The sequence below is a fragment of the Pyxicephalus adspersus genome, chromosome 11, assembly GCF_032062135.1.
Source record: "Pyxicephalus adspersus chromosome 11, UCB_Pads_2.0, whole genome shotgun sequence".
NCBI lineage: Eukaryota > Metazoa > Chordata > Amphibia > Anura > Pyxicephalidae > Pyxicephalus > Pyxicephalus adspersus.
This window is the reverse complement of record NC_092868.1, coordinates 28,640,111-28,658,898: the sequence shown is the minus strand read 5'-3', so window position 1 is coordinate 28,658,898 and position 18,788 is coordinate 28,640,111. Positions and strand designations below refer to the sequence as shown.

The following is an 18,788-nucleotide window of genomic DNA, read 5'->3' as shown; positions in this document are numbered from 1 at the left end:
AAAGCTGTATTGAGTCCAATACAAAGAAATATTTATATAATATATATAAAATTGTATTATATATATATTATATAAGCTACTCTACAGGTACATTACATTATACACTCATTTTTTTAAAGAATTTTTTCTTTTTATGTTTTATAAAAAAAAATTTTATTATTAAATTTATAAAATTTTGGACATATTTTGGTGAGTTATGCGGTAATTCGGTGAATTATAAGTAATTTTGAGTAATTCGGTGAATTATAGCCTACAATCTAAAATTAATTTCCATGCAAAAAATTTAACACTTTTTGCATGGAAGTACGGAAGTTCGGAAACAATTAGAACACCCGGCGTTCGGCGTTACTCGGCGATTCCTGATGATGTCAGTGCATGCACCCGTCGACGGGGATCGTAGCGGGAAATTCAAATATTTTGTATTGGATTCAATACAAAGTCCTGTATCCAATCCAATACAAAATAATACAAAATATATTTATGTGGTTTTGTCTATAGATATGTGACGTTGGACTCTGCTTTAAAATTTACCACACTAGGGAGGTGTTTTAGAAACATATATTACTATACAGTATACAGAATTATTGCATTTTCAGTATTTTTTATTTATTCATGCATTCTTGTTTAGGCTGATTTTTGTGTTTTTTATTTCATTTTAATTTTTAAAGTTAATTTTTTTTACATGATTCTGTGTTTTAAACGTTATTATATTTTGGATATCTACTAGACCCTTGTTTAGACAAATTTCTGTAAGTTACAGGTCTACAGCTTTTGGTACAGAAATCCAGACATCAGTGAAACGCCCAGGTGGTTAATAGAACCCGATGTTTACTGGTATGTGTAGTGAGGGTCACAGAGCTTTTCAGAGGCCATAGTCATGTCACTGACTGTCCTTCAGAAGGGGCTCACAATCTAATGTCCCTACCATAGTCATATGTCATTAAAGCGTACCCAGATTTCACTTTAGATAAACGGGTAGAGAACCCCTTTATGTAAGGTAAAAATTCTGTTTTTTTTGTTTTTTTTTAGTGTGCAGCAAAGCTTCCCGGGATGCGTGACGTAGGTATCTCTTTTGGGTGCTCCTTCTGCGTATGCCAGAGCATTGCGTTGGGTGACGTAGGAAAAAGAACCAGGAAGAAAAGAATATGGCGCCAACTCGGGGACGGATGCCGGGACCCCACAGAAGACATCTCTAGATGGATCTGACTGTCCTGCGGGATTGAAAGTAAGTCTATTTTTTGTTTTATGCAGTTTTCAGTTTATTTCCTCTTAAATTGGCTTCCCCAGAAGTTGTCCTTAGACTTTATTAAAGAGGAACTAAACTCAAAAGTCCCCCTAAACAAAAAAAATACTCAACTTTAATCCCGCAGGGCTGTCGATCAGTCCAGAGCTCTCTTCCATCGGGTCCTGTGTCTTCCCGGCATCTGTCTTCGGGCTGGTCCTCCGGGCGCCGCCATCTTCCAGGTGTTTGTTCCTATGTCACCTGACCAGGCGCAAGATTGGGTGACGTAGATGGGAAAAAACATGCCGATCTTACTGTGCATGTGTGAGATCAGCAATTTTTCCCCATTTTGACGAAAGGGCTCCTGAATTAGGGGGCGGTCCTGCACTGAGTTTAGGTACACTTTAAAGACATATGACTATGGTTGGACAGATTGTGAGCCCTTTTGAGGGACAGTTAGTGACATGACTACTTTGTACAGAGCTGCACAATATGTTGGCACTATATTTATACTAGTTAGGAATAATATTGGGAGAAGCCATTTAACCTAACCTTGGGATGTGAGAGAATCCCATGTACACACTTGGAGAACATACAAACTCCATGCAGGTGGCTGAAGAGTGCAAGGCACCCCAATGATGTAAGGAAAATGGTGTTACAACAATTGCCCTCTGGTTTATTTATATGACCAGATAAATCTGTATAATCATCCTTTGGTCTAATGTAACATTTCTTTCTATAAACCCAGATACAGACGGTGCTTTACACCTACATAAAGGCAGCCAGATCCCCAACAAAGCACAGCCATGGCTGCAACTCCCGCCTATTAGCACGTGGAGCATAACACGCGCTCCCTTCCCCCCTCCCAGCGCCCTTTGTTCTCCCACATTCTACGTGCACTCAATTTGAATGATGGCTTCCAGTCTCGCGAGATTTCTGACCGCTTGCGATTGGTAAATAAAAACAAACCTTCGCCGCCTATTTCAGTGGCTTGTTGTGATTGGCTAGATGATACAACTGTAACAGGAAACGGAACTTCCATTGTAAAAACCCGAACATTCTATCAAAGCGCCGCTAATTTCACATTCAGCCTGTAGGCTACTTAAAACCCCGCCCATCACTTCCGGGAGTAGCTGATTCGTTAATTAGATCCACCCATTTTCTCCGAAAACAGCCGAGCAATGAAAACGAGCAGGATTGTCGTTTACTGAGAGTTGATGTGTGTTGTAAGTCCCGCCCCTTATTTTCCGGAAATAGCCGAAGCTCCTTTAGGTAAGTGTGGAGCTGTTGCCTCGTCTTCCCCCTGAAGAGAAGGAGTGAGTAGGCCGCGCTTGAACATTTGCCGCGGTCACCGTATCGGCTGCTTCAATGATGTCTGACTTCGATGAGTTTGAAAGGCAGCTGAACGAGAATAAGCAAGGTGAGCATTACCAGGCGAGGGCCCCGCTCCGGCCTTATACTGGGCGGCGGCGGGTAATAAAAATGTGCGCGGCTGTGGCCTGGCGGGGCGGAGCTGTAATAAAGGCCCAGCCGGTGGGAAGCCCGGGCCTGCCTGCACGCGTGAGGCGGCTCTGTGTGTACCAGAAACCCTTCATGGCTCAGGCCTGGGGAGGCTGTGTAGGCCGCGCTGGGCGGTAATGGCAGCGGCGCTTTGTTAGTGTTATGTAGCGGTGTGATATACAACTATTTGTGTCCGAATCGTCATTTCCAGCCAATATCACCACAAATCAATGTGTAAGTTCTGTAAGAATCCTGAGAAGTCTGATAGTTTGAGTTAATTTGATAAAACTGCACTTTGTGGTTCCTGATCTCTCCCTCCATGGTTTGGTCCTCTGTCCTTTTTGATTTTTTTGTATGACGAATTAATGGGAATGGGAAATAACCTTTTACTGCCATGTTTTAGTAAAATACTCAATGAAAGCCATAGCTGTTTAATAGAATGATTCACTGCTTGATAATTGAATGAAAGTGTTGGTGAATGTGTCGGTCAATGTTTGGGCCCCATTTACACCTGAGAGGTTCTGTTAAATGTGATCACTATAGATCCGCTCTTCATAATTAGCAAACCAAAGCATCTCTAAAGGGCAGCAAATGGACGGCATAAACCCTAATATTGGGGAATTGTATTTTATGTGGGGGAAAAACCAAAGAGCACCACTAGGAGTACTTTGCAGAGGAGACATGACTTGCTGACTAAACTTTTTCCTTGGCTTTTTGTCTTGGTGCCCATTGCATGGAGTATTCATCATATGTTCTAGAGCCTGGCAGTGTTACCGGCAGTACCAGGAATAGACCAAATGCCGGGACAATGTAACTCCTGTGCATGCCCATAACGTCTAAAAAAAAATATAAGAATTCCCCATTCTGTCTGCGCAAGTTAAGGCAAGTGGGATTTTTTATTCTAGTTTAGTTTCCCCGAAAACAATGTTTTTTAAGGGAAACCTAAAGCGTACCTAAACTCACAATTTACACTTTACATTGAAGGGTTGTCTACGCTTTTATGTAAGGTTACGTAGTTACATAGTAGGTTAGGTTGAAAAAAGACATAAGACCATCAAGTTCAACCACTAATAAAATAAACATCTCCCAGATATAAAACCCTATAAGACATTGTTGGTCCAGACAAAGGCAAAAAAAAAAAACTGGTACTATTCTGTAAAAAAAAGTAAATCTGTTTGTTTTTTGTTTTTTTAAGTTCAACACAGCCCCTTATTCTCAATCGCCTAGGCAATCGAGAATGAGTGCAAAGCCTCCCGGCATGCCTGCGTGACGCATGCCAGGAGGCTTTTGGGTGCTCCTTTTGCACTTGCCCAAGCATCTCAGGCATGCGCAGGAGCCTTTTCGTGAAAAGAGGAAAAAATTGCTGATCTCACGCATGCGCAGTGAGATCGGGAAGTTTTTTTCCCCATCTACATCACCCAATCTCACGCCTGCGGCGTATGACGTAGGAACAAGAACCAGGAAGAAGTGAAGATGGCGGTGCCTGAAGCGCTGGCATGTAGGTGGATACCGAGACATGGTACCCTATAGAAGACACTATCCCTGCGGGATTATAGGTAAGGTAATTTTTTTGTTTTGGGGGACTTTTGAGTTTAGTTCCTCTTTAAAGTATATCTAAACTCAGAACCTTACAGAACCCTACATAAAAGGGTAGACCTTTACCTTACATAAAAGGGTAGACAACCCTTTTGTTTAATGTAAAAATGTTTGTGTTATTTTTAAGTGCAACCCAGGGTGCAGCACCACCCCCTTAATTCCTAAACGCCTAGGCGATCAGGAATGAATGGAAGCGCAGAGCCTCCCCAGATACCAAGCATAGATATCAAGCATCCTGGGAGGCTCCTGTCTGGCTGCTCTTTCTGAGCATGCCCCATCATCTCTGGCATACGCAGAAGGAGCACTTTCATCAATAGAGAAAAGATTTACTGACCTTATGCATACGCACTGAGATCGGCAAGTTTTTTTCCCAACCTGCGTCACCCAATCTCGCGCCTGCACAGTGTGAGATTGGATGACAGAAAGAAGAACCCGGAAGAAGAGAGATGTTGGCGCGCTCCCTGTGCACCGAGCCAAATGCAGATACTGGGACGACGCAGGACTCGATAGATCATTAGACTGATCTGCAGGAGTCAAGGTAAGTCTGTTTTTTTTTTTTTTGGGTTTACTTTCACTTTAACCCGTGCAACTCGCAAGGTGCCGCCATCTTCCTGCGTTGGCCATCTTGATTGGCTGTGCTGGGATGATGTAACAGCTCATTTATCCCGGCACACACAAGGGAAGCCGGGTTTCCCTGGCAACCAAAGCTGACGCTGCATTTGTGCAGTTCAGCTTGGACGCCAGAAACACGGAGCGATCAGGCAGGTAAGACAGATTATTGCAGATTGCGGTCTCCACTAATGACCTGACTGATCATACAAACTTAAGTGGAACTTTACCATATCAACATAGCTGTAGAACTGGCCTCCTAAAATTATTTAGCTATCTGCTGTGTTAAATTGAGAGGGGTGCTATGGGGTTTCCTGCTCTGAGCTGAATTGTACTGTGCACGCAGAATTTGTTCCAATGTCGCTGGAAAAAAAATCCTGAAGGATCTTATCTGGCAACAGAAACTACACTGCTTTAGACTGTTAGGGACATTAGTTTTAAGCTTTTTTGGGGCAGTGTAGAGTTCTGTGTGATTTTTAGTGCCATAATAATACTTGATGGTAATCCACATTAAATAGTCCATGCTGGCAGGGGACAGGCCTTTCCACTCATGCTGTTGCTGCTTTCCAAACATCTAAAGCTTAGCACATCTTTTATGTTGGTGCATGTGAAACATAAGGTTTACTTTGGGGCTAATCTGTCCTTGCAGCAAAACATTAGAGTTTACAGTGGATCTGAAATAATCGTGTAAGTTTAATTTCTTTCCCTGGGTAAACTGCATTGCATGTTGTTTGGAGACCCCTAGGGTAACAAAAGTTGTTTGTGTGTAGAGGGGATAAGATGGTTTACTTGCCTCATTCCTCACCCCCTGGTGGCCAGCTGATGCGCTCCTGTTTCATCTGATGCTTTGGGTTGTAGCTGACTTTACATCCACAGCCTGGAACAAATTTGAGTACAAGCAGCAAAGCAGCAGTTACAGAGGAGCGAGGAATGAGGCAAGAAAATCTTTCTTGTTTCATGTAGACAAAAAAAGGGTTCCTGCTCCATGAGTACATTGCTCTAAATCCTGAAGCTGGATTTTAATCAAATAAGTATCCTATTAAGGCTGGGTCTACATGGACGTTTTTTAAAAAAACACATGCTGGAAAACGCCTATACCACGTTTTTGGCGTCTACCGCTTTTTTAAATTTGCATTTTAAGTGCTCAAAACTGCAGGAAAACATGCCTTTGAAATCAATGGGCGTTTTCCAGCATTAACCCAGCATTTACATTTTTTAAACGTTGCAAGCAACGTTCTAGATAAATGTCATAAACGTGCCTCAAGGAAATGTCTTGGTGTAGATTAACCCATTGTAATGCATGGGGGGATTTCAAACAAGGGCTTTAAAAGCCTCCAGTTAAACGCTGAGGAAAACATCCGTGTAGATTAAGCCCAACACTCAACAGTACAGTTAGCTTAGTGCTTCTAGTCTGTGCATTCTACTTCTGTTCTGCTTTTTTATACATGGGATCATTTGCTGTATCTGGTGGCTCTATTTCTATGCCAGTGACTTTTTCCATTAAAGAAGAAAAAGCAGTAACAGGGTGAAAGCTTGTGGAGCAAATGATTCGGGCCAGCAATACTCCTGTGCTGTTTTTGGAGACTAGGAAAGGACAGAATGGAGGGTAGTGTAAATATCACACATTTGTCTCCTGCTGTCACAAGCAAAAGTATGGCGACTGTTTATTTTAACACTCTTGTTATTCCTTACTTTATTTGCATTATATTAAACATGTAGAAGTGCTGGGGGCTGTTTGCATACAGGTGTCCATGTTTAGAAGATTACAAAATCAGATCCACCAAGTAGTCCTTGCATGCAATTGCTCAATTTGTTTTATATTTTCAGAACTTATTTTCCTTTTTATTTGACTGAGCTTGTAAGTAATCTCTCCTGTACTTTGATGACAATGTCTACTTTCTATCTTTTATCTGTGTAGGAGAAGTGTGGTAAATGTAGCCTGCTCCTCTGCTTTTCATTAGACATATGTCTGCGGGGAGCTGGCTTAGAAAACAATCTTAGTTTGATACTTTTATCATCCTTGTACCCTCCTGAGTACCAAATTTCTAAAACCAATGCAGCTACCACATCAAAGTACTGATAGGCTGCAGTAAAGTACATTTTTTATATGTAATATACAGTGTGTGTGTGTGTGTGTGTGTGTATATGTATATGTATATATATATATATATATATATATGTGTGTGTGTGTGTGTGTGTGTGTATATATATATATATCTATATATATATATATATATATATATATCATAGAGTTTGCAGGGATTTTTCAACCATTGCACTTGAAAACATTTACAAATGTTCCATTCATATAACTATTAGAAGGATTAATTTTCTTGTTAGACTGGTTACCTTGTTTAAAGAAGCCAACCATTATAGATTTTAGCATGCCTAATTGTCATTTGCTACATGCAATTATTTTTTTTTTGCCCCCACTGTATCTCTTGATTAGTGTTATATTTTAGCATGGGATGCAGTTGTTAGAGGGTCTCCAACTTTTAATACAGGGGGCCAATGTAGCAGCTATTACTTTAAGATCATTATGTTTTTGGTAAAATTCATAACCCCCGTCTGTTGTAAATTAGCCTTTGCTGACCTAACTATAAATCATTTCTTTCTTAATCAAGAGCGAGACAAGGAGAACCGTCATCGAAAGCGTAGTCACAGTCGCTCAAGAAGCAGAGACAGAAAACGTCGGAGTCGTAGTAGAGACAGAAGAGCAAGAGAACAGCGCAGTGGTTCTAGGGATCGGAGAAGGCGAAGGTATGATTCAATATTTTCTTTTTTTGAAGACCCTACTTTAACTGAATATCAGTTTACTTGCTGATTCACTTTATGTCCCAATGCTTTTTATCAGTTAACACTGTTTGCTTCAGTTGTACTACCTAGGTTAATTTTAATCCAATGGAGCAGAATAGTGACGTTTATGTTCATTATTGTTTATTCTTCACTAGTGTTTTAACATTACTAAAATATTAGGTTGTACATTATTAAGCATGTAATTTCCTTATTTAGTGTTTTCTCTGCCCCCTCTTTACTTAGTCGGTCTCCCAGACATGAAAAGAAAAAGAAGATTCACAAATATTGGGATGTCCCTCCTCCAGGCTTTGAACATATCACTCCTATCCAGTATAAAGCCATGCAAGGTAAGTCTTGTAAGCTGTGTGAATAATGCAGCATTATTTTTTTTAATCTAGTGCAAAATTATTTGAAGTAAATATAAGTATAGTGTGCACAGTGCGTGTTGCCCTAGGTCTAGTAATTGTTTTGCTGTCGCTATTTCCTAATGTGGCAGTCCATGTTTTGTAGGGGCCCTATATGTCAGGGGCAGCATGACCTAGAGGGTCAAATAGTGAAATATCACTATTGCTATCTCTTCCTTTACATGTTGATAAAAGTGGAAAATACCAAGTTAGCTAAAGTCCTAACATTTCTTGCTAATGTGAGAATGCATCTCTCCAACTACTGAAGTCTGTGCAAGGGTAAACCCTTGTTTAATGTGTGGCATTAGTTTTAGTGAAGGCTAAATTTTAGTGGCTTTAACCTGGTAAGGGTATTTCCTTAAAACCAAAGCCAAAATTGAACAAGACAATTTCTCAAAGCAAGAGGGGCAGGTAAGAGGCTTCTATATACTAAACTTCTTGATGGCAGGTTTTGTTTCTGCTTTAACACAAGGTATGTTCATGCTGGTGCACTAACACAGCATATCTGTGTGAAAAAGCCACAAGTTGCCATGTTGATGCCTTAGTGGCAGTTTTTTTTGAGACGTAGAAAATCTTTAAATTGGTTTTGCCACTACGGCAAGCTGCTAGTGTTCTGTGACAAAAGTATTTTGTTTTGACCAGAAGTTAGATTCACATGCACAGGTACTTACATGTAAAATAGTTTGCAATAAGTCTCTTTAAACATTGCCTAATTGTTCATATACTTTTTTCTCCCATTTAGCTGCTGGTCAGATTCCTGCTACAGCTCTCCTTCCAACAATGACACCTGATGGACTTGCTGTTACACCCACACCTGTTCCTGTTGTCGGCAGTCAGATGACCAGACAGGCTCGTCGACTTTATGTTGGAAATATTCCCTTCGGCATAACAGAGGTACTGAGGCTTACTGCACTAACACCTGGTTCCAAACTTTCTCCTCCATTATTTCAATTTGTATTGCTCTTTTTATTAGCCTTGTATACAGGCTAGCCTTTCTAAATTACCACACATTAACATTTCCTGGTAGCCCTCTACTTGAAAATCATACACTTGACAGTGCTTTGGTGCTCTTCACTTGAGCAGAAAGGTGATAATCAAATGGGTAAGCTGTTTCCCCTTTATTTGTAAGACATTAATTGCTTTCTCAACCTACACTTTTAGTTTTAACTAACTTTATATTGGGTAAAATTTTGCACAAGCTGTAATGTAGTTCTCCATCCCCTAGATGGTCACAGATTTACTGTTGCTACTTGTGTAGGTCTATATCCTTGCTAAACAGGGCTGGACAAATCACATGATTCAGGTAACCAATGTACCTTAAAAAAGTCAGTGTTACTCAATTGGGTTATGATGAAAGTTTAGAATGTAAGTTGGTGGCCACAAACCTGCAGCAGTTCAAACCCTATTGATGTAAACACTCTTTTAAAAAATGAGAATTATGGTATAAAGGTCTGTAGGAAGGGATGGTGCTACGTTACAGTTTGTGCAGTAAAAGTAAATTTTGTACTGCTGATGGAATAGTGATAGTTTTGTAGAGTAACACCATTTTATGTATCTGCAAAAAATCCATTTAATAAAAGTTGTCTTTTAAGCAATGCATTAGGAAATATGTTTGTCTGCAAGAAGGACTTCTTGCTGCAACCAAGCATAAGGTTTACTCAAAATACCTTTTTTTTTTTTTGCACAACATGGGTCTCAGTGTTTACTCTTTTTACTTCTGGAAATGGTAACATTACAGACATCAAAGGGAAAATGTATCAAATGGCCCTGCAATCTCCTTGTAATGCCTTTGTTTCAAAGTTTGGCCAAATAACACTGCGGTTAGTTTGGTGTTTGCAGAAATTGGTTGTTAGTTTATAAACCTTTTATTCCTTACGCAAACTTTGAATAAAAACCCTTTCTATTTTGAAAAACAAGATCAAAAAGTTGTTTCCATTTCTTTTCAAAGTGAAAATTGTGGGGCTGAAATCCCTTCGTAGCAAAATAAGTTTGCTACCATCATGCAAGGCAAGTAGGATATTCTAGATCTTACAAATGCTATCTTCGTTTATAGTCCGCAGATAAATAGACAACCTATCTTTCATATTTTTTTCCTTACAGGAAGCAATGATGGACTTCTTTAATGCTCAAATGCGCCTTGGTGGATTAACACAAGCACCTGGAAATCCTGTCCTTGCAGTGCAGATCAACCAGGACAAAAACTTTGCTTTCTTGGAGGTTTGTATTGTGTGTGTGTGTGTGTGTGTGTGTGTGTATACGTGTATATAACTGCAAAAAACATTTAAAGTTTAAATATTAAAGTAAATATTATAATGTGGTCTGTTGCCTTTTTTTTTTTTTTTTTTTTGCAGTTCCGATCTGTTGATGAGACCACACAGGCAATGGCATTTGATGGCATAATTTTCCAAGGCCAGTCGTTAAAGATTCGCCGCCCACACGATTACCAACCTTTGCCTGGCATGTCCGAAAATCCATCTGTGTATGTGCCAGGTAAGACTTGATCCTTGTTGCTTGTCTGTTATACAAAATTTGAGAGTGAACAATGTTTGCTATATCTCAATTTCTCCATCTATTTTGTGAAACCATCTATTTTCAGTTTGCTTTTAGCACCGTGCTTGTTCTGTAGCAGTCCACGGTCATTTGGATAATTTAGGTTTTGAGCAATAACAGTGTTTTTCTGCCAGAGCACAGTGCATATTTTATTATTGCAGAGTTCGCAGTTCCGTCCAGGACTTCTGAACTGACAAAAGCCATAGATGGAAAATGTCCTTTTTGTAAAAGCGAATGGATCTTGCGCCATATTAAGTGGGTTTTTTCTCTCCAAATATCATTCCTTTCTTAACAGGGGTGGTATCCACCGTTGTTCCAGACTCTGCACACAAGCTATTCATTGGAGGTTTACCCAACTATCTGAATGATGACCAGGTAACCATGGCGTCATTAAGCCTATGGGTTGGTAATTTCAGGCTTACTTATTTATTGTTTTTCATACGTGGGAATGTTTTGAATTTGGCGGCCTTTTCCTTATCATTGTGGTCTAGCTCTAAAGGTGACCACTTTAATGATGCTGTTCATCTCATTTGAGTTCTCTGTTGGCCTGCCAATATAGAAGTCATAAAGGAGATTGAACACAAATCCACAGGAATTTCCTGCATAACTGGTAAACAGTAGCAATATGCCAACCTAATTGGAATGTTTCTACTGTTGCAGCAGTTAAACATTAAGGGTTTGGGTTTCCAGTGCAAAAAGAGGCACTTCATTTCCAAATTGTTTTGGGTGGGTGTGTAACTAATGCTTTATTTTTTGGCAGCTAAGCATTTAAAATTTGCATTTCAGAAAAACAAATTTGCAGGTTGTTACATAATGCTAAGAGTATGTAAACTTATTTTTCATCATCTTTGGCATCATTCTTTACTGTATACAGTTTTCTTATTGGGCAACATTGAACAGGAAAAACTTGAAGTAGGGAATTGTTGGACAATATAAGGTGTTTTTGTTGCTGTCCATATTTTGGAGATTACCACCCAATGACAAAAGAAAAAGCCAAAAAACATTTTTTTAGTTTTGTGTAGAACTTGTCAGACAACAATAAAAATAATTGTTGTAAAGGTAACTCCGAGTCCCTGCTCTATACAAAATAGATGAACCGTCCTGGTAAATCTTTCTTGCTACAAGTTTTTTACCTGGAGATCCTGTCAGTAGCAGTACTTCTTTGTTGCCCGCTGACATCTATAAGTCCCTGTGTTGTCAGCTTGCTGTGCAAACATATTAAGTTAACGCTCTTGGGTGGTCTACCAGATAGGTCATCTAAAAGAGTTTGCATTGTAGGCTGTCAGCAGGAAAAAAATAAATACATTTGAAACTGATGTACCAAAATTATGTTAAGAACACTGTATACAGTGAGATGAAATGCTCATATTGGAAAATAAAAGGTTTACACGCAGAATCGGTATTGGCCATATACAAACGCTGCTTTTTGCCAGTGGGATGTCAGTTTCTCTTGTAAGCATGGTTTGCTAAACTTTTTTTTTTTTTTTTTTACTTCTAACCCTACCACCTTTCTTGTTGCCAACAAAGTACTATGATTCCGCAGTAAGAGAAATAAAATTTATAAAAATAAAACCTATTGAGGAGAGAAGCAAAATTTAAGTCTGTAGAGCCGGCTTGGCTGTTTGCAAAAGTAGTTCAGTTCTGAACGCTTCTCGGTTCGGGGATGTCAGATTCCAGATGTTTATGCTTAGATTGGGGACAGTTTGTACTTAACTAGACCTGATCTAAAAAGATTTAAGGATTTCTCATGGAGCAATAACTCTATACATTCAATCACATTACTTACAGTGAGGATAGTTAGGTTTTGTACATCAAAACAATTGTTACCAGGAGCATATTTTCAGGGTGTTTGTGAAAGTTTCCACAGGCATCAGGAATGTATGCTTTACATACAAGAATTTGTTTTTATATGAAAGGCAATCTCTGCATCTGGATTTTCTAGTGCTCATTATAAAGTTTCAAGCAATCAAAATGTTATTTCTTTTTGCTGAAGACTCTGTAAATGATTTGCTTGGCTTTAATGCTAACAACACTGGCTTCAGCGATGTCTGTTGCTAAAAAACATTTATACAAAGTTGGTCTTATTGCTCTACATAATAACTCTGGTTTAGCTAATGAACTGGCATGACAGCCAGACAGCAAAGATTTGTTTATCAGCAATGCAGTGGCATCCCCCTTGTGTAATAGGAAAGGTTTAGTATTCATGTGGAAATAGAATTTTTTTTTTCTGTTTATATAATTTTCCAGTTGGACTAATCCAAGATTGAGAAGCTCAAAAATCTCACATCTTGGAGTTATAAACAGTGGCATCTTAATTTAAGTTGTGGATGTGGAAACAAACTGCTGTGTTGTGCCACTGCCATCAAGAGACTGACATGCCAAAGGCTACATACCTGCACTAAATTTGCAACTCAAACAAAAATGTTTTTTTTTTTAAATTGGGATAGAGTGTGAAAGTGGTACCATCCTCGGCAGTTTTTAATGTTTGTGCCCGACTTGGGCGGATTCACCTCCTTCATTCTGGTTTCTTAAGTAATAGAAAATCTTAAATTTAGTGTTTTAAAGAGGAAATGACTGGAATTTTTTCTATGGGGAGCCTTTGCCATGCAACAGCTGCCCAGGAGATTTCCTTTTTTTCTAAATAGATTTTCTGTTTGGTCTCTGGAACAGGAAGGTGATTCTCACCACTGGGACATAGATGGAGAGGGGTCATATACATTCTATACTCTATCTACAGCAAAAAAACATTTTGTGGTACTCTCTAAGTGACCCTATTGCAATTTAAGTACTATTACCTGTAAAAGACAGTAAGCCCTTGCAGTTCTATTCCTCCACTGCTGTTTGCCACTCCAATTGGTAAATCTGGTCCATTGACGTCTACTGGGAAACACTCACAGGATTAACTTCCGGATTACCCAGCTTCTCCCCCACTATTTTTTTCTGCAATGACAAGAAAAGTCGGGGCTGAATCAGTGGGAGATGTGGGGAACTTAGGAGGTAGACATTGCCTGAGGGTGTTGGTTTTCCTGAACTCTTAATGGAATCGGTTGTGGTGAGTGGTGATTGGCACTGGAAAGTATTTACTGTCTTCCCCCTACAGGTAATAGCACTTTATGGGGGGTAAAATTGTGGAAGAGTCCCCTTATCTTTTTATTTGTGCATTTCTTTTATAAAAAAAATATTTTTTTCTGTATCTTGCTTTCAATCTTCATCTCAGAATTTAAGCCTTTATCACTTTGTATTTTGCAATTTATATTAGTTGCTTAAGAGGTTTTTTTCTTCCCCCTCCAGTACCTAATATTGTCATTGTAACAAGAAAATGTCATGTGTAAATTAAGTAGGGTGGAATTTTTTTTTCTCTTAGCAGAAAATACATTGATTTTCCTTACTGAACTTATTGCCTTTTGTGGCTTGTAGATTTTATCATTTTGTCTTGGTGAAATTTTCTCCACCTTCATTTAGACATTTTGGAAGTACCTTTTTACCCCTTAGCAGGTGCCTATAAATGTGTACTTTGTATATAATGCATTGTGTAATACCTGAATGCAAAATATGGGGCTTTCATTTTTTGTACAGGTTTTCAATTGAACATTGATGTAGATCTTATGCTCAATATTAGGCAAACCTAATGGATTTAGGGGTTAAGGGTAATTTAACCTGCTGAATAGTTATAATGAAGTACTAGAACATACCCCTGGTATGAGGATCTCTCTACTAATGGAGCTAGTGAAAGTGCCCAACCAAAATTCCAGCCTCCTGCCATCTGTACAAACTGTACTTATATGAGCATTTACAGAGAAATAGGTTGTTTTATCTAATTGCATATGAAGGGTTTGGGGTTGGTATGGCTCTTTAGGATTATAGTGGTACTTCATTTTCACCTGTATGTAACACTATAACTTTTTCCTTTATATAAATTTAATGTGTTTATACATGCATGCATTTTTCCTTTCATATTATGGAGGTGAACCATTGGTGTTTTCTGGTATGTTCCTTTTAATGTTTTTGTTTACTGTCTTAACAGGTTAAAGAGTTGCTTACATCTTTTGGACCTTTGAAAGCATTTAATTTGGTGAAAGACAGTGCAACAGGTCTCTCTAAGGGATATGCTTTCTGTGAATATGTGGATATCAATGTCACAGATCAGGTAGGAAGCTTTTGTCAGTGTTTGAAGTCATGATAAAACACATCTGGAATAAATATAGGCACGTCTGGAATAATTGGACAATGGTTGCTGGTGCTTTGGGTGTAAGGAGATTTATTGACATAAACCCGTCATGGTTGAGTTCGCAATTTTATATTGAATACAACGCTATATAACAACCCAAATATTTACCCTTGACATGGAGAAATGTAGATGAGGTGTGACTGTCTTTGCAGACCTAAGCACCATACAGACATCATATGATTGTTGCTGGAAATTATCTTTTGTGGTAGTTTAGGCAGTGAGAAAAATACAAACTCCACTTTATGTCCCACTCTGATTTCTGTCCAAACAACTGCATTGCTGGGAAAATACACCTGTAGTTTTTTTTTTAAAGCATTTGATAAAGCCTAAAGTGCTTGAAAACCACCCGAGGTAAGGTGCCTAGTAACTACCTCAATCGTACATTTAAACAAGCCCCAAATATACCTAATTGCATAATACTCCATTGTTTTGCTTTATTCTTACCAGTCAGTGCTAGCAGAGAGTATTTAAACATTACATCAAGCAAAAGACTTTTTTTTATATTTCTAAATTCTCCAGTTTAGTGGGCAGTGAGTTGCAGTCCTACTAATAGGTTTCTGCTGTCATGCTGTTCAGAACTAAATTATCTGAATGTGAAGAATTTCGTTGTGTGGATTCATTCCTGTAAACTTCAGAGTAATTCTGAAATATGCCTTCACGGATGGTTCAGCTTATTCTTTATATATTATTGTTTATATTGAGTTTAATTGTTTATATTGAGTTTATATTCATCACCTGGCTCTTGTTCACTTTAATACTGCAAACAGACAATACTAAAAATTCTGCAAACAGAACTTAAAACTAAAGTACTTCACCTAAATCAATTGTTGCTGGAAAATGAGCTAAAATGTATTCTGTATCAATGTTTATACTGTGTACACAGCTTATACCTTGACTGTCGTCTTTATTTTCAAGGCTATTGCTGGTCTCAATGGAATGCAACTGGGAGACAAAAAGCTTCTTGTACAAAGAGCAAGCGTTGGTGCAAAGAATGCAACATTGGTAAGGCCTTTCAGTAGCCTGTTGTAAAACATGAATTGTACCCATACAAGGCAGTGGGGTTTTCGTTTTTTAAACAAAATATACGTTTAGTAACATAAAAACATAAACTCTGGTTTGCTTTGCTTTAACTTACAAATCTACCCGTTCGTACTAAATTTATTGTACAATAGAGGCTGCACATCCTATGCTAGACAGGGCTGTAGTTGGAAGGTATTTAGCAGCTAGCCTTAAGTTCATCCTACAGTATGTGTTTTATGTGTCGAATTGGGTAGTATTTTGTGTAGGTAATACAGACTTTTATGTATTTTTTTATGAAATTCCCTGATACTTTGTTCCACAATATTGTACAGTTTTATAATACATTATTAAACATCTTAAACATAATAAAACACCTTTTCCAATGATCGTCAGAGATTTTGTGTGCTGATGCTCAGAGGCATCTTGCTTTTGAGTATCTTTCCTCAAAAGCATACAGTCAGAGGCTTGTTTGACAATTATAGGTAGAAATAACACATTTCTAAATGCAAACTCCAGTCTCTACCACTCTAACCCTGTTTTGCCTACATAAAGAAAATATTTTAAAACTATGTGCAATATTACTGTGCAATCCCCATACAAACACATACTTTGTTTATTCTAGAGCACGATAAACCAAACTCCAGTAACTCTTCAAGTCCCTGGCCTCATGAGTTCTCAAGTGCAAATGGGAGGACATCCAACAGAAGTGTTGTGTCTGATGAATATGGTTTTGCCCGAAGAACTACTGGATGATGAGGAATATGAAGAAATTGTGGAAGATGTTAGAGATGAGTGCAGCAAGTATGGCATTGTTAAATCAATTGAAATACCACGGCCGGTTGATGGTGTGGAAGTACCTGGATGTGGAAAGGTATGTAAAGTTAAAATGAAGATTACTCTAAAATGTTGTAAAATTTGTTAAACTACTGGTGCAGCCTTTAAAGAAGTATGGGTGCTTTTGTGGCTTTGAGAGAAGTCTTGCCTTTGCAATTTCAACTTGGTAAGTACATTAAATGGCTTTTAGTTATGCCCTTATTAATGGCTTTGCTTATTATTGGGCTTACCAGTAGACTACTAAAGTTGTTGAATATAATGGGGACTTTTGAAACTCAAACAAGGAATGCTAGTTAAAGGTACATTCCTGTGTTCATGTACTGTACTTCACTATATCATGACTTGACTAGTTCTGTATGATTGTAAGTCTTGAGTGGCTGAATATTTGGCTTCAGTATTTTACTGTTTAACCTTAAACAGATGAGTCGATCAGGAGTTCTGTGTTTGCTTCATGCTTATACCAATTGTGAATTCAAGGTAATGAAGCCTAGTCTAGCACCAAAAGGAATATGTAGTGTGGAGGCCTTCATAATCTCATTTTTATGTAAAAATTTATTCTCATCATTGCTCTGAGTACACTTGTTTGTTTCTCTTTCAGATCTTTGTGGAATTCACCTCAGTCTTTGATTGTCAGAAAGCCATGCAAGGACTCACAGGACGCAAATTTGCAAACAGAGTGGTCGTTACAAAATACTGTGATCCAGATGGTTACCATCGTCGTGATTTCTGGTAGATGTAGTTGTGTACAAGATACTGAGTGGAAAGAAAATGAGTTTGAGAGGGTACTGGATGAAATAAGAACTTTCCCCCAGCTCCTAATCCCTTCGATCCCCTTTTCTTCCAGGAGGCTTATTATGATCAAGTGTTTATATATTATGGCCAAATTTATGATTTTTTTTTTTTTTTTTTGTCCCCAGAAGCAACATAACCACCCATTTTCTCTTTTAAAGTAAGACACAAATCCTTGTTGACCCCTCTCATTCAGTACGAAACAAGCCCTGGAATTTTCCTCCATAGTCCCATGGACAATGAGAAATGTCAGTGGTTATACTGTAGTAATATGTTGTCTCTCTAATTTCTTTCTGTGGCAGTTTCATATTTGCGAAGAAAAATTGCTAATTAAAAACATTTTGTTGTATTTTACTTCTGTGCATTTTTTGTGTTGAATTTACATATGTCAAACTATGAGTCCACATACCACCATAGAGAGCAGGTTTTTATGTGTGCTATTTTGATCATTTAGATTTATCAATGTCCCTTTTAAAACCTTAAATTGGTTTTGGCAAAAAAAAAAAAAAAAAAAAAGGTAATCCTAAAGAAGTTAATTGTCTATAAAGCTGTAAACAAGCTTCATGTAGCTTTCTTGAAGCTTTTAAAAGTGGATCTAAAAGTTGACTGTATTTCTGCCAGTTACTTTTGATGCTCCAATTTAAAGAAAAATAAAATTTCTGGCAAGAATAGGCTGCCTGGTTGCTTCTGTGACAAATCTGGCTATTCCACAGTAATCCAACAAAAAAGCTATGGAAGTGTGAAAGAGGAAAATAAAAAGATCTTATGTTAAGCCAAACTTCAGTGCTATATTTGGTTCATGTTCCAGAAGGTGGATGACACTGCAACTGGCCTGGTAAATCAACAAATGGTCATTAATGTCATATCTTTTAGCAATGTAAATATATAGATGTCTGCTAAACTAAACATAAAAAAGCCCAATCTGTATAGCTTTTTAGTGGTCCAGAAGAACCTTAAATGTGGACAGCATTCACCTTTTAACAAACCTCCCCTGGAGCCTTCAAAATCGTCTTTTGATGTCCTGTGAATCCTTAACATAGTATTTTTTACTGGTCCAAATAAGCCTTTATTAGACCTCTAAATTTCTCCAACAGACACTTTCAGCAGCTTTCTAATTTCTTCCTGGTACCCTCCAGCCTTCGGAGCAAAGGTCATAGCTCCAGTTCCTGGTACAAAAAGGTTTCTGGGATTTTACACCAACCAGTTTGCTATTACAATGTCCAAGGTTATGAATTACATG

The 18,788-nt window shown here is 38.3% G+C and overlaps 1 protein-coding gene across 2 annotated transcripts; it reads left to right on the top strand.

The window, feature by feature from the left end:
- Window positions 1-2,445: 2,445 nt before the first annotated feature.
- Window positions 2,446-17,902, top strand: U2AF2 (U2 small nuclear RNA auxiliary factor 2). Of its 2 annotated transcripts, none has more exons than XM_072427342.1 (11): window positions 2,446-2,642; window positions 7,552-7,687; window positions 7,967-8,070; window positions 8,870-9,021; window positions 10,228-10,344; window positions 10,479-10,617; window positions 10,973-11,052; window positions 14,702-14,824; window positions 15,821-15,907; window positions 16,548-16,796; window positions 17,358-17,902. In XM_072427342.1, exons 1-11 carry the CDS (start codon window positions 2,591-2,593, stop codon window positions 17,490-17,492), a joined length of 1,374 nt encoding a protein of 457 aa, XP_072283443.1. In that variant the 5' UTR covers window positions 2,446-2,590; the 3' UTR covers window positions 17,493-17,902. The 2 variants fall into 2 exon arrangements, with proteins under 2 accessions (XP_072283443.1, XP_072283442.1); XM_072427341.1 differs by having other exon boundaries at window positions 10,973-11,079.
- The last annotated feature ends 886 nt before the right edge of the window (window positions 17,903-18,788 follow it).